Source organism: Jaculus jaculus, chromosome 5 (genome assembly GCF_020740685.1).
Source record: "Jaculus jaculus isolate mJacJac1 chromosome 5, mJacJac1.mat.Y.cur, whole genome shotgun sequence".
Classification (NCBI taxonomy): Eukaryota; Metazoa; Chordata; class Mammalia; order Rodentia; family Dipodidae; genus Jaculus; species Jaculus jaculus.
Window position 1 is genome coordinate 36,474,600 of NC_059106.1, and position 12,620 is coordinate 36,487,219.

Genomic DNA, 12,620 nt, shown 5'->3' on the forward strand with positions numbered 1-12,620 from the left:
CCCGCACACATCTTGAGATCAGCTTAGCCTTCCTTAGGTTGCTTCTGGTATGCTTGTTTAACATAGCAATGAGAAAACAACTAATTCAGCCTTGATCTGATCCTACTTAAACCTCCTGTGTGCTAGGACTACACGTACATGTTACGCTACCAAATTTTACATGGAAATTGGTAACATGCCCAGTCTGCTTACATGCTAGGTGAGTACTCTGCCAACTGGGCAACATCCCTAGTGCCATCAGTGCTGTGCCGCCTTTAATATGTCCCATTTCTTCAAATGTGGATTGAACATCCCATCATGTATGTTTTCAGGAAGAACAAATGTAACTGATGGACATTGTCCATGACATACTCAGGGTAAATACTTTAAACTCATTTGCATACCATATTAACTTAAGTTTTTAAACTTTAGCCTACCATAAGTACATTATGTGTTTATAGATGTGGATCTTATTTTTTACTACTGGCCCCAGCATTTTGAAAGTCAAGGGATGATAACAGAACTAGTAAAATGATATGTGGGGTAGTTTAGAAGCAAGTATTCCTGATTAAAAAGATTGAAACTGTCCTGGACAAATGACTTAGTGATTAGGACACTTGCCTACAAAGCCAAAGGACCCATGTAAGCCAGTTGCACAAGGTGGCACCTGTGTCTGCAGTTTGTTTGCAGTGGCTGGAGGCCCTGATGCACCCATTTTCTTTCTCTCGCTCTCTAATGAAGTATGTTTTAAAAAATATTTAAGCCGGATGTGGTAGCCTGTGCCTTTAATCGCTCTTGGGAAGCAAAAGTAGGAGAGTCTTAATGAGTTTGAGGCCATCCTGGGACTACACAGTCTCAGAGAGCTAACTTCGTTCCTGGAGCTGGAGGAGCACTTCAACCCCCAACAGCTAAATGAAACCAACCGGGTACAGTGCTCAAGCCAGGACCCCGGGCCAAGAGAGCCCCTGCCCCCAGCTCCTCCTCTTAGAACCAGGCACCTTCCTTCCCTCCCCAGGCTCAGGACACCGCACACACTCCCACTTCGTTTTCTACACGTCTAGCGTCCTTCCGTGGGTCTCCACACACCACTGTCACTCAGGGTTGCAGAGGCCTGGGAACAGACTCAACTCCCAGCAAGAACTGTAACGTGGTAACCAACAGCTGTCACGGTGGCAGGCGGCAGGCAGACCGCAGCCTCAGCCCGAAGACCCTGCCCCGCGGCGAGGCCCGCCCCCCTCCCCCGCTAGCAGACTCGAGTCAGATTGGACAGTCTTCACCCCATGGACAGACTTGAGGCTCACCCCCGCAGTCCGGATGAAGCTTGTAGTCTTGTCCTGAGTGAGGGGAGAAGAGCTCGCTCAGTGTTAGGGGTGGCTCCTCGTCTTCCACTCCAGAGTCCCCAGGCTCCTCCGCTACAGGGTGGGGGCTGGCCCGACTACAGGAGCCCTCAATGTCCTGTACAGTCTTTGCAGGGAACATCAGCCCCGAAGTCAATCCAGTCTGCTCTGTCCTGGTGTGTGTGTGGCCACTGTTCTGAATCGGGAAGGTAGCTGTGTTTCCGTATCTGCAATGCTGCACACTGTCCCTGGCTCCTATCGCAAAGGTCTCCCTGGTCCTCAAGGTCTTTTGTACCCCAGGTTTCCAAATCTGGGTCCCATGGTATGTCAACCTGCTGATAGAGGACACAATATCTACCCTTAACACATTAGGTTCTGTTCTGTCGCCTAGCAATCTGGAAACCTGTGTATGTGGACTGGGCTTTTTGTCAAGGCTTCTGTGACCTTAGGAGGCCACCAACTCTAAGAAGAAGCGCCTCTGAGCCAGGTATGGTGGCACACATGCTTAATCCCTGCCGAGGGAGGATGATCACTGGAAGTTCAAAACTAGCCTGGGAATGAATACCGAGTAAGTACCAGATGAGCTTGGGCTAGGGTGAGACCCCACCTCAGAAAGAACAAAAATGGAGGACAGTACCCTGAGTTAGCTGTATCTCTTATTTGGAGTCCTCTACATTAATTTCTGAAAGTTCACCTTACTCTGAGTTCTTTGATAAATTCCTGATATTTTGTGAAGCATCCAATTATTAGGGGGAGTGGAGTTTCAATGAGATAGGAGGAAATTTGTTCTCATACTACCTAGAGTAGGTACATGTCTTGCTTTAGCACTTCAAAAGCCAGGAACACAATGTTTCACAAGGATCTCTACATTTTTACACTAGCTCTTTATTTATTTATTTAGCAGAGAAAGAGGGAGAGAGAAAGAATGGGTGCCAGGGCCTCCAGCCACTGCAAATGAATGTGCACCCCTTGTGCATTTGGCTTACGTGAGTCCTGGAGAATCGAACCTGGGTTCTTTGGCTTTGCAGACAAACACCTTTACTGCTAAGCCATCCCTCCAACCACCCACCAGGTCTTTTATATTATACTATGCCACTACCTAAGGTTGTGGGAAAATACAGCAAATAATTGAAATTACAAACTATCATAATTTTCACTTTGCATTATGAAAAGGAAAATCTCATAGAAAACTAAAGGTCCCTTTGTGTAGTTTCAGTCTTTTTTGTTAAATATTTGTTGATTGGTTGATTTTGGTTGTTTTTTTGTTTTGTTTTGTTTTGTTTTGTTTTGTTTTGTTTTGTTTTCAAAAGTTGGTCTCACTCACTCTAGCTCAGGCTGACATGAAATTCACTATATAGTCTCAGGGTAGCCTCCAACTCACAGTGACCCTCCTACCTCTGCTTTCCAAGTGCTGAGATTAAAGGTGTGTGCCACCACACCCAGCTGATTTTGGTTTTATGAAGTAGAGTTTTTTTGCTTGTTTTTGTTTCAAAAGTACAGTGTCACCAAAATGGCCTGGATATCCATGACCTCACAGTGCCTGACACTACCTACACAAGACCATCATAATAGGAAGAAAAGATCATGACGTCAACATAAAAGAGAGACTGATTGAGGGGAGCAGGGGATGTGATGGAGAATGGAGTTTCAAACGGGGAAGTGGGGTGTATTGTAGGAAAAAACCCCCGCAGGGGGCCCCCACGCTCTGCCCGGATAAGGCGACACCCCAAATCACTCACGAGAAGCGGTCTTGATGCAAACTGCAAGAGGATTTTATTCCAAGAGTGCTGGGGCCCACAGTCGTACACCTCACAGGGGTAGAGGACTGCAGAGCCCCGAATGCAGGAACAGGACAGTTTTTATAGGGTTTCTAACAAAGCCTGTGCATTAGACCAATCATTTTCTAATATTAGGAGCCCCGCAGGGTGTTAGCCAGTCAGTTTGTGCCACCCCATAGTTTCTAAGCCAATTAGTTTATGACCTTGGTGGTCAGCATTTGCGCAGGTCCTTGGGTGGGAGTAGCAGAGTGTGGTACCAGTCTCCTATGACCTTGGAGGCCAGCCTTTGTGCAATTCCTTAGGTGGGGGTAGCAGAGTATGGTATCAGCCTCCTGTGACCTTGGTGGTCTGAGGCAGGCTGTTACAGCTTATGGTGTGAGCTACTAAGGCTAACAGTGTGGGCTATTAAGGCTTATAGTGTAAGGCTTATAGTGCAGGCTATTTACAGAAACCAAATAAGTGGTTCACTTCATTACTCATTTCCCATCCTTGAGGGCTATCTCGTGCCCTTTTACCTAATTTTATATTAGGAGTGGGCTCTGATATAATGAGAAGAGGGATTCTTTACTTGCTTCCAACAGAGAGTAAAGCCTGGAGTTTGAGGTATGCAGGGAGCCCGCTTAAGCTCCCCTTGGAGCATGATAGTATTTCTGAGCTTCTGAATTCTTGGGCCTTTCAGTATCAGACAGCTTCAGGTTCACTGAGATGAACTTCCAGACCACGTACAGTTATGGAGGAAGGGATATTTAATGAAGCTTACAGATCCAGGGGAAGTTCCATAATGGCAGAAGAAGCTGGCCTGCCTTCACAGGCCCAAGCAGACAGAGAGAAGCACAAGCCTAAAGGTCAAAAGCCACAGCACACTTCAGGAACTCCAGCTAGGCACACTGCATATCTTTAGATTGAAATGGGAAACCCACCAGCGCACCTTAAGATCACCCAGTGACATTGCCTCCAGCCAGGTGGCTATAGATGCAAACAACAAACAACTGACTATATTGGGGGCCATCTATTCTATTCAAACCACCACAAGGGGGAAGTGAGGGCATTACCATGGGATATTGTTTATAATCATGGAAGTTGTTAATAATAATAATAATAATAAAAGATAGGGTGTTACTCTAGCTCAGGCTGACCTGGAATTCACCGTGTAATCTCAGGGTAGCCTCGAGCTCATGGGGATTCTCCTGCCTCTGCCCCCAAGTGCTGGGATTTAAAGGCATGAGTCACCACACCCAGCTCTTTATAGTTTTGACCAGGAGTATCATGTCAGTACTGAGCCAAGGCAAAGAATCTATAAAACCCATATTTATACCACAGAACTGATCTCCTAACTCTCCATTGTCTATGACACTTCTATACGTAGAAGAGAGACAGAGGGAGATCTCTAGATAGACAGAATAGGCACACTTGTGTCTTCAGCTGCTGTCAATGTACTCTAGATGCATGTTCTCCCTTGTGCAGCTGGCTTTTACATAAGTACAGGGGAATCAGTCCTGGTCATTGGGCTTTGCAGGCAAGCGCTTCAACCCCTGAGCCACCTTTTCAGCCTGAACATGGTCATTTTCTAACTGACTGGCCAACACATTGAACCATCAGAAATGTAATGGTTACCAACCTGATAGTTAAGAGAATGGTGTATCTTTTTAAAATGTACTTTTTCTTTTAAGAGTCATATGGAAAGTTGAATTGCTTAATGGTTAAAACAGTCACCACTCAAACCAGAGTCCCACCCTAGACTCCATGTAAAATGGAATCCTGAGCTGGAGAGATAACTCAGGAATTAACGCTCTTACCTGCAAAGCCTAAAGACGTTAGTTCAGTTCCCCAGTACCCACATAAAGCCAGATGCACAAGGTGGCACATGTGTCTGGAGTTTGATTGCAGTGGGTAGAGGCCCTGGAGTGCCCATTCTTTCTCTCTCTTTCTCTGTGTCTATCTCTGCTTGAAAAAATAAAATAAAATAAAACATAGCCAGGCATGGTGGCGCATGCCTTTAATCCCAGCACTCTGGAGGCAGAGGTAGGAGGATCACCGTGAGTTCAAGGCCACCCTGAGAATGCAGAGTTAATTCCAGGTCAGCCTGAGCTAGAGTGAGACCCTATCTTGAAAAGCCAAAAAATAAATAAATAAATAAATAAATAAATAAATAAAATCTTAAGAAAAGTTAGCTGGAAACATAGTGGGCTTTTGTATTCCCAGCATGCTGACAGCCAATTGGAAGGTGGAGAAAGGAGAATTCCTTGGAAGCTTATGGAGAGCACAGCAAAGAACAAAGTGAAACGAGAAACCCTGCCTCAAATGAGGTGGAATGGTGAGGGCCAAACTTTGGACAACTTTTGAGTTGTCCTTTCCCTTCAACATGAGCTATGGCTTATGAACAGCTTGCACACACATGCAATATAATGAATTTTTAAGTCATACACAAAGGAGCTAGGAGCATGGCTCAGTGATGGAGTGCTTGAGTAGCATGCACAAGGATTTAGGTTTGATCTCTAGCACCACACACAAAAAAGGGTCACATAACGTCCTTTTCCTTTTTTGTAATCATAATCTTCATCCATTTCTCCCCTGGATAATTGTCATTTCTTTGAAATCACTAGCTCTGGGTGTTATCATTAGGCATGATAATAGCTTGATATGAATTAAATTTACTTTTTTGTTCATGTTTCTATGTGGCTGGCTTTTCTAAAAGGCTTTTTTGTTTTGGTTTGTTTTTGGTTTTACAAGGTAATGTTTCACTCTAGCTCAGGCTGACCTGGAAGTCACTATGTAGTCTCAGGGTGACCTCGAACTTGTGGTGATCCTACCTCTGCCTCCTGAGTGCTGGGATTAAAGATGTGCGCCACCACACCCGACTGGACATTCTTTATCTTACCCCAGCTGTAGGCTGTTGTTACTCCCATAAGACCCATACAATATTGAGCTCAACACTTGGACATGGATGAGGGTAGAGGGCAAAAAAGGATATTAATATAGATATTAATAATAGAAGGAGGAGTGGGTTTAGTGAAGTGGAAAGTTAGAAATGAGTGCATTCTGAGAATGACTACACAATCCAGAACACATTGGCAAGGCAATGTTTACTTCTGCAGCATGGCTGTAAAGAATTCGACATGCAAGCACAAACGGTGAGGAGCTCAAGACGCATAGACAATTAGGAGTCGGATTAAGTGTCCAGCATTGCAGTAAGGATAACACAGCTTCCTTCCCAGATCCAAAACGCACTACCAGACAAAGCTGCTGAGAGAGGGCTGCAGTCCCCAAGTAGTGGCACGACAGGACTCCCAGGGTTCCCGGAAGCCAGCACCGCCCCATATAGCTTGACAGGACACTTCATAACGCTGCACACGGAGCATTGGGGCCTGGGGCTCCGGAGGGGAAGAGATGAGCAGCTCAGCAATCCTCCCTGACTGAGGACACCGCAGTCTCCCACCATCTCCGGCTTCCGGGACATCAGCGTCCTCAGGGCGGGAAGTACGAGCGCGATCGTCCTGGTGGTCTGAGAAGCCGCGTATTGTCAGTCCTGGTCTCGGGGGTTGCTCTCTGAGGTCCTGTCCAATCGATCGCACGGGGATGCAGGCCGTCCAATCAGACGCGCAGACGACGCGCAGGGGGCGGGCTTTCCGTGCGGGCGGGAACCTTTCCTGTAGAAGCGGCTTCTGCCCACCATCTTGAGCGCCACAGCCAGCTTTCAGTTCTTTTTGGGCGTCCGGGTGAGATTTTTTTTTTTTTTCCCCGTCCTGTGTTGACCCGGGGGCCGGTGGTGTGTGAGATCCAGGAGAGGACGTTAGGTGTCCAGGAAGCCGGCAGTAGTGAGTGTGGCGCGTCCCGAGCCGGGAGGGAAGGGGTCTGCAAGCCGCTGAGCTGCGGCTGCGGCGGCGGCGGCTCTTGGGCCGCAGAGGCCCCGGGCCCGGCCGTGCGTCTGAGCCGCTGTCCGCCCGGACCTCTCCCGCTACGGGGTGGAGGCCCGGCCGGCTCCACGAACCCTCCTTAGTCCGGCTGTAGCCATTTCTGTGCAGCTGTGCCCAGGAGTGTAAGGCCAGATCCTGAGCCAGCTCAAGGAAGCTATAAAACCTCTATTTTTCGTACCAGTGGCCTCTAGTTTCCCAGCTCCCCAGGGTCTATGCCACTAGGCTCCTGTATTTTGTCCTCCAACGCTCCTTGACGCCCTACTTAATTGGACCCTCTTATCTAGTTTTCAGGGTGCTGCAACCTGATGTCTAAATGATTTCATATGTGACCCTGGGACATCGGGTTCCAACCTACTTCCTAGATACCAGAACTCCATCCGAGTTTACCCTGACCGCTCTCTCTGAGATCTAGTGACCTTATGTGGCCCCCCTTGTCCCTGGCTATTGGAAGGCCACTCACCTTGATCTGGGCAGGCTGCATATACCCTTGTTCCAACCAACAGACAGAATTTAGGTCAAAGGGGAAAGTGTCGTGGGGGGGGGGGGAGGGAAGGAATTACCATGGGTTATTTTTTTATAATCATGGAAAATGTTAATAAAAATTTTAAAAAATAAAAATAAAAGAGAGACTGATTGAGAGGGGAAGGAGATATGATGGAGAATGGGAGTTTCAAAGAGGAAAGTGGGGGAAGGGAGGGAATTACCATGGGATATTGTTTACAATCATGGAAGTTGTTAATTATAAAAAATAAATTAAAGAAAGAGGCCCTGGAATGCCCATATTCCCTCTGTGTGTCTCTTTCTGCTTACAAATAAATAAATAAAAATGTTTTACAAAAAAGAAAAAAATTTAGGGAAATATCAAGGCCTCCAGTGCCCTGAGTTGCTGAGGGTTCTGGGTAGGTCGCCTGCAGGGGTACCTGGGGAGTGGCAGATGGTTGTGGAGGCTTTGGTGAACACATACAAAAGCCTCCTGGCCATGGCCACTGAAGAGTATTGGGCTTGGGTTTGGGACATATAGACTGTCCATAGCTGGCTGTAGTGTAGCTCTGTTGCAAATTGATTTGCACAAGCACCTTGGAACAAGCTGAACTGAGAGGACATGACAACCTGTGAGAAGCCACCACCTCCTATACATTTCCTGGACCCCCACTTATGGAGGCATGGTCAGAGATTGTGGATTCAACTACACCCCAGCTCACCTGAGCACCTGTGGGTTTGTCAGTCTCTGAATCTCCGATCCGTGTCAGATGGTCTGTGATTGTCTTTCTGACTGAATGCCAATGCGTGTGCCACTTTCTTGTCTGCTGTCACTAGCCTACTTTTTTCCTATTCTCTCAAGTCTAACCACATCTCCCCTTCTCAGAGTCATTTCCTAGTGTGTGCATGTGCTTGTTTATATGTGATACTAGGGGTCCAATCTAGAGATTTCTGATTTCTAATTAAGGTCTCTTCTACCACTGAACTGAACCTGTGTATCTCTCTCTTATTCCTTTTTTTTTTTTTTTCTGTAAGTCTGGTTTTTTAAAATATTTTATTTTCATTTATTTATTAGAGAGAAAGGAGAGAATGACTATGCCAGGGCCTCTTGCCACTGCAGACAAACTCCAGACACATACACCACCATGTGCATGTGGCTTACATGGGTTCTGGGTCTAAGGAAAGTGTAAGGGAAAAGCAAAAGAGAAACCGGACTTGTTCTCTACAGACAAGACTTTTATTGAGAGAAAATAGCAAGGGGCCTCAGCTTTCCCACGGGATAAAGGCTGAAGCACTGAACCAGACTAGGGTGCAAGTTTATAAGGAGAATCCTAAGGAAAAAGCAGGCTGTACCAGGTGTAGTTGATAAGGAAATTATAGCTGTTTGTGTCCTTGTTCAGAATATGCTTCTTCAGCCAGGAATGTCTAAGAGAGGATACACAGAGGTCTCTGGTCCTTCAAGGCCATCTGGGCTAAGGGGAGCACATCAATGAGGAAAGGTGCCAAACTTAATGAGGTTGAATGCCTCTGTGTTTGTTTTGTTTTGTTTTTTATTGCCCTGAGACTTAAGGATAGTCATTAACTCTATAGTTCCCTTTTGTTTTTCAGGGAAAATCATTGACCCTTCACTGGGGAATTGAACCTGGGTCTGTAGGTTTTGTAGGCAAGCACTTTAACTCTCCAGCCCAATGTTTTGTTGTTTGTTTTCCAAGGTAGTGTCTTGCTCTAGCTCAGGTTAATCTGGAATTCACTATGTAGTCTCAGGGTGGCCTCGAACTCATGGCAATCCCCCTACCTCTGTCTCCCAAGCGGTAGGATTAAAGGTATGCACCACCACATCTGGCTTCCAATCTTTGTTTTTGAAACATGATCTCACTCTGAAGTCCTGGCTCTTAGCTGGTCTTTGCCTTGTCTTCCCAGAAGATGGGATTACATGTTTGCTCTGTGACCTCCTCTGTGGCAGTGAAGGCATGGGCCCAGGCACTAGCAACCTTCCTCCACTGGCTCCACCTCCGTGGGGACTGAGACATGAAGAAGATGTTCAGGAATTGGAAATACAGGGCAGAGTCCATGTCCTTCTGTCTCCCCCATGACAAAAGGGCCCCACAGCTATCCACTTTCAGCATTTAACTGGGGTTCAGTCCTGGTAACTTCACTACAGGAACAGAGAGGGAGTTTTGAAGATAGCTGTGTAGAATAATAGGGGTTTAACCTGAAACCTTGCAAGGAATATGCAGATTCTGGTGTCCCTGTACATATGCAAATCTGTTTCTGTTTCACTTGTTCTGTTTGTGTGTTTTCTTCTTGTTTGAATTTTCAAACATGGTCAGTCTGTAGCCCAAGCTTGCCGCAATCCTACAGAAGCCCCTCCTGCTTGGGCCTTTTAAGTGCTGAGATTTATGGGTATTAGCCACCAACCCCAGCTGTGTCATATTTTGTCTCACCATTTCTCTCTGACACCTTGAAAGTGAGTGTGGAGACCTGATCTTAGAAGGGCTAGCTCATAGCTTTTTGCTTCCTGAACTTCTCATGGGATTCCAGGAGCAGATACCTGCAGAAGTATCACTCTTTTCTGCCTCCTTCCCTGTATGTGTTGACTTCTTCCTCACTATACTTCCTCAGTATTCTTCAGGATATTCCTGCTGAGGTGAAACAGGGAAGGAGAAATGAACCTGGTTTCTATTATCACCTCCAAGGCAGTCATAGGGATGTATATCTATAATCCTCAGTACTTAGGAGAGTGAGGCAAGAGAATCAAATAGTCAAGATAAACCTGCCAACAGATTGAGTTCAAAGCCAACCTGGGCAATATACTGAGGCCTTGTCTTGAGAAAACACAACAGTAAAAGAAGGGGGTACATTGCAGTTCTTGGCTGGCATGCACAAGGTTCTACTCCCAATCATATTCTACCTATGGGCACTCAGAGAAGAAAAACCTCCTTGCCACATTTGAACAAGCAGACCAGTAGCTTGGTATCACAGAACTCCAGAAAGCATTGGCTATACTAAGCAAACAGGGGACTCCAAGGGATTAGAGAGACGTTGGTCACTGGTAGTTGCCAATGTCTAAAGATGGCTGATTGACTAAATGGATTAGGAGAGGAGGCCCTGCATGAGGAAGTCAGGCCTGAGAGGGGTAATGGAAGAACTCACAGTATAAGGGAGAAAGAAAGGGCCCGAGGACAGATACCAGGGATTGAGAGAAGGATGTTGGGGGCTGGAGGAGGAGGAGATACCTAAGGGAGAGAGTCAGAGGGTTCAGGATGAGGTAAATGTCTGAGTAAGTAAGTGTGGGTCTGAAGGAGAAGGGAGTCTGTAGCAGGGTGAAGACTAAGTGAAGAGAACAGGTTCTGAGACAGGAGGCAGTTGGGAAAACAGCATTCTGAGGGAAGAGGAGATTAGGAGGGGAACTGAAGGTAGAGCCCCAGTTCAAAGGAGGGAATTTAAGGAGATTTGAAGGGTAAGGCATGGCTTATGGAAAGACAGGCTGTATTGAAGGAGTGGGACAGTTTAAGGAGATTTGGGAAGAGGAAGGAGCCCCTCTGGAATCTGCTTGTGTAGTCTCTGTCAGTCGATTCAACAGTTCCAGCACCATTAGCAACAATGGCTGTGCAGGTTGTTGACATGCAGAGAATATTCCTTCCATGTAGTGATAAGTGTTAAATTAGTAATGGAACATGCTTAAGTCCTAAGGATATATGTATGATATTACTACATGGCCTTACTCTTTTTCCAGATGTATTGAAATTTTCTGGGAATCAGTGACACGCTGCTGCACCAAGGTCCAAGGGAGGAGGAGTCTATATGCCAAACAATCTACAAATGGTGAGTTTATGGGCTTCCTTATCGAGGGGAAGGAATCTTTAACCTCCATATCTGTACCATGAGAGAGTGTCTCCTTGTTCCCCATTGTCATTTGACTCCTGGATTCTGTTTCTAGGGACAATAACTCCCTAACAGTGGGTCCATCATATTTGGTTTCCAGTGCATTACAACCTGGTATCTTGACCTTCTCTCATCTGTCCTTGGGACATTTGGTTCCATTTCCTCTTCCAGCTACACAAACCCCATCTGTTTCTGTTCTGAGCTATGTGTCTGTCTGGGCTCCAGTGACTTAAGGTGGCTCCATCTGGTTCTGACCTATGGAGATCGCTCCTTGGCCTGGCCAAGTTGTCATGGTGCTTAGAACTCCCAGTATGTTTGAGCTGCCAGATAGGTCAGAGGAGTCTCAGGAGCATTGGCATTTTGGACTCCAGGATGCAGTGTACAAGTGGTGCCTGCTTGGCCAGTGTGGTGCTGTAGGATGTGTGTGTAGGATCTGGTTCTCAGGAACAAAAGTCTATGGCTCCAGTGGAATATTCACCAGGGTATGGGATACCCAAATATAGAAAGTGGATTCCTTGCCTGGTATGGCTTGAGAACATGATTTTACTTGATATCTCATTGCCAGGTCAAGTGGGCATTGTCTTCCTCCTTCTTTCATACCACTTCAGGTGTTTATTGAATCCATGAATCCTCTGTACCTGGTAAAGCTAAGCAAAGGCTTTTGGTCCCATTCTGTCCAGCCCATCCGTGCAGCTCTTTGTATACCTCTCGGTTTGTGTCTTTGGCAGTCAATCTCTGAATCTCTGTGATGACTCTGTCTTTAAATGTCTGTATTTCTCTGTCTAAATCTATACTTATGAGTACCATCCTCCCTCGTCCCTACTTTTACTGAACCACAAACTCATGGTGATCCTTCTACCTCAGTCTCCTGAGTGCAGGGCTTCTTTTTACCTGTTTGTATTTGTATTTCTTTCTCTCTTTTTTTCTCAATTTTTATTAACATTTTCATGATTATAAAAAGTATCCCATGGTATCTCCCCCCCCCACTTTCCTCTTTGAAATTCCATTTTCCACCATATCCCCTCCCCATCTCAGTCAGTCTCTCTTTTATTTTGATATCATCATCTTTTCCTCCTCTTATAATGGTCTTGTGTAGGTAGTGTCAGGCACTATGAGGTCATGGATATCCAGGGCATTTTATGTCTGGAGGGAGCACGTTGTAAGGAGTCCTACCCTCTTCCTTTGGCTCTTACATTCTTTCTGCCACCTCTTCCGCATTAGACCATGAGCCTTGGAAGGTGTGATAG

General features: G+C 46.2%; 1 protein-coding gene across 2 annotated transcripts in view; it reads left to right on the forward strand.

Moving 5' to 3' along the window:
- Window positions 1-6,723: 6,723 nt before the first annotated feature.
- Window positions 6,724-12,620, forward strand: part of LOC101613713 (zinc finger protein 585A-like) — a 31,080-nt gene continuing 25,183 nt past the window's right edge. Inside the window, exons 1-2 of one of the 2 annotated variants that reach the window (XM_045149978.1) lie at window positions 6,724-6,810; window positions 11,225-11,313. In XM_045149978.1, coding sequence (XP_045005913.1) covers window positions 11,293-11,313 — 21 coding nt within the window. In that variant the 5' untranslated portion in view covers window positions 6,724-6,810; window positions 11,225-11,292. The other variant, XM_045149979.1, reaches the window with a different exon arrangement.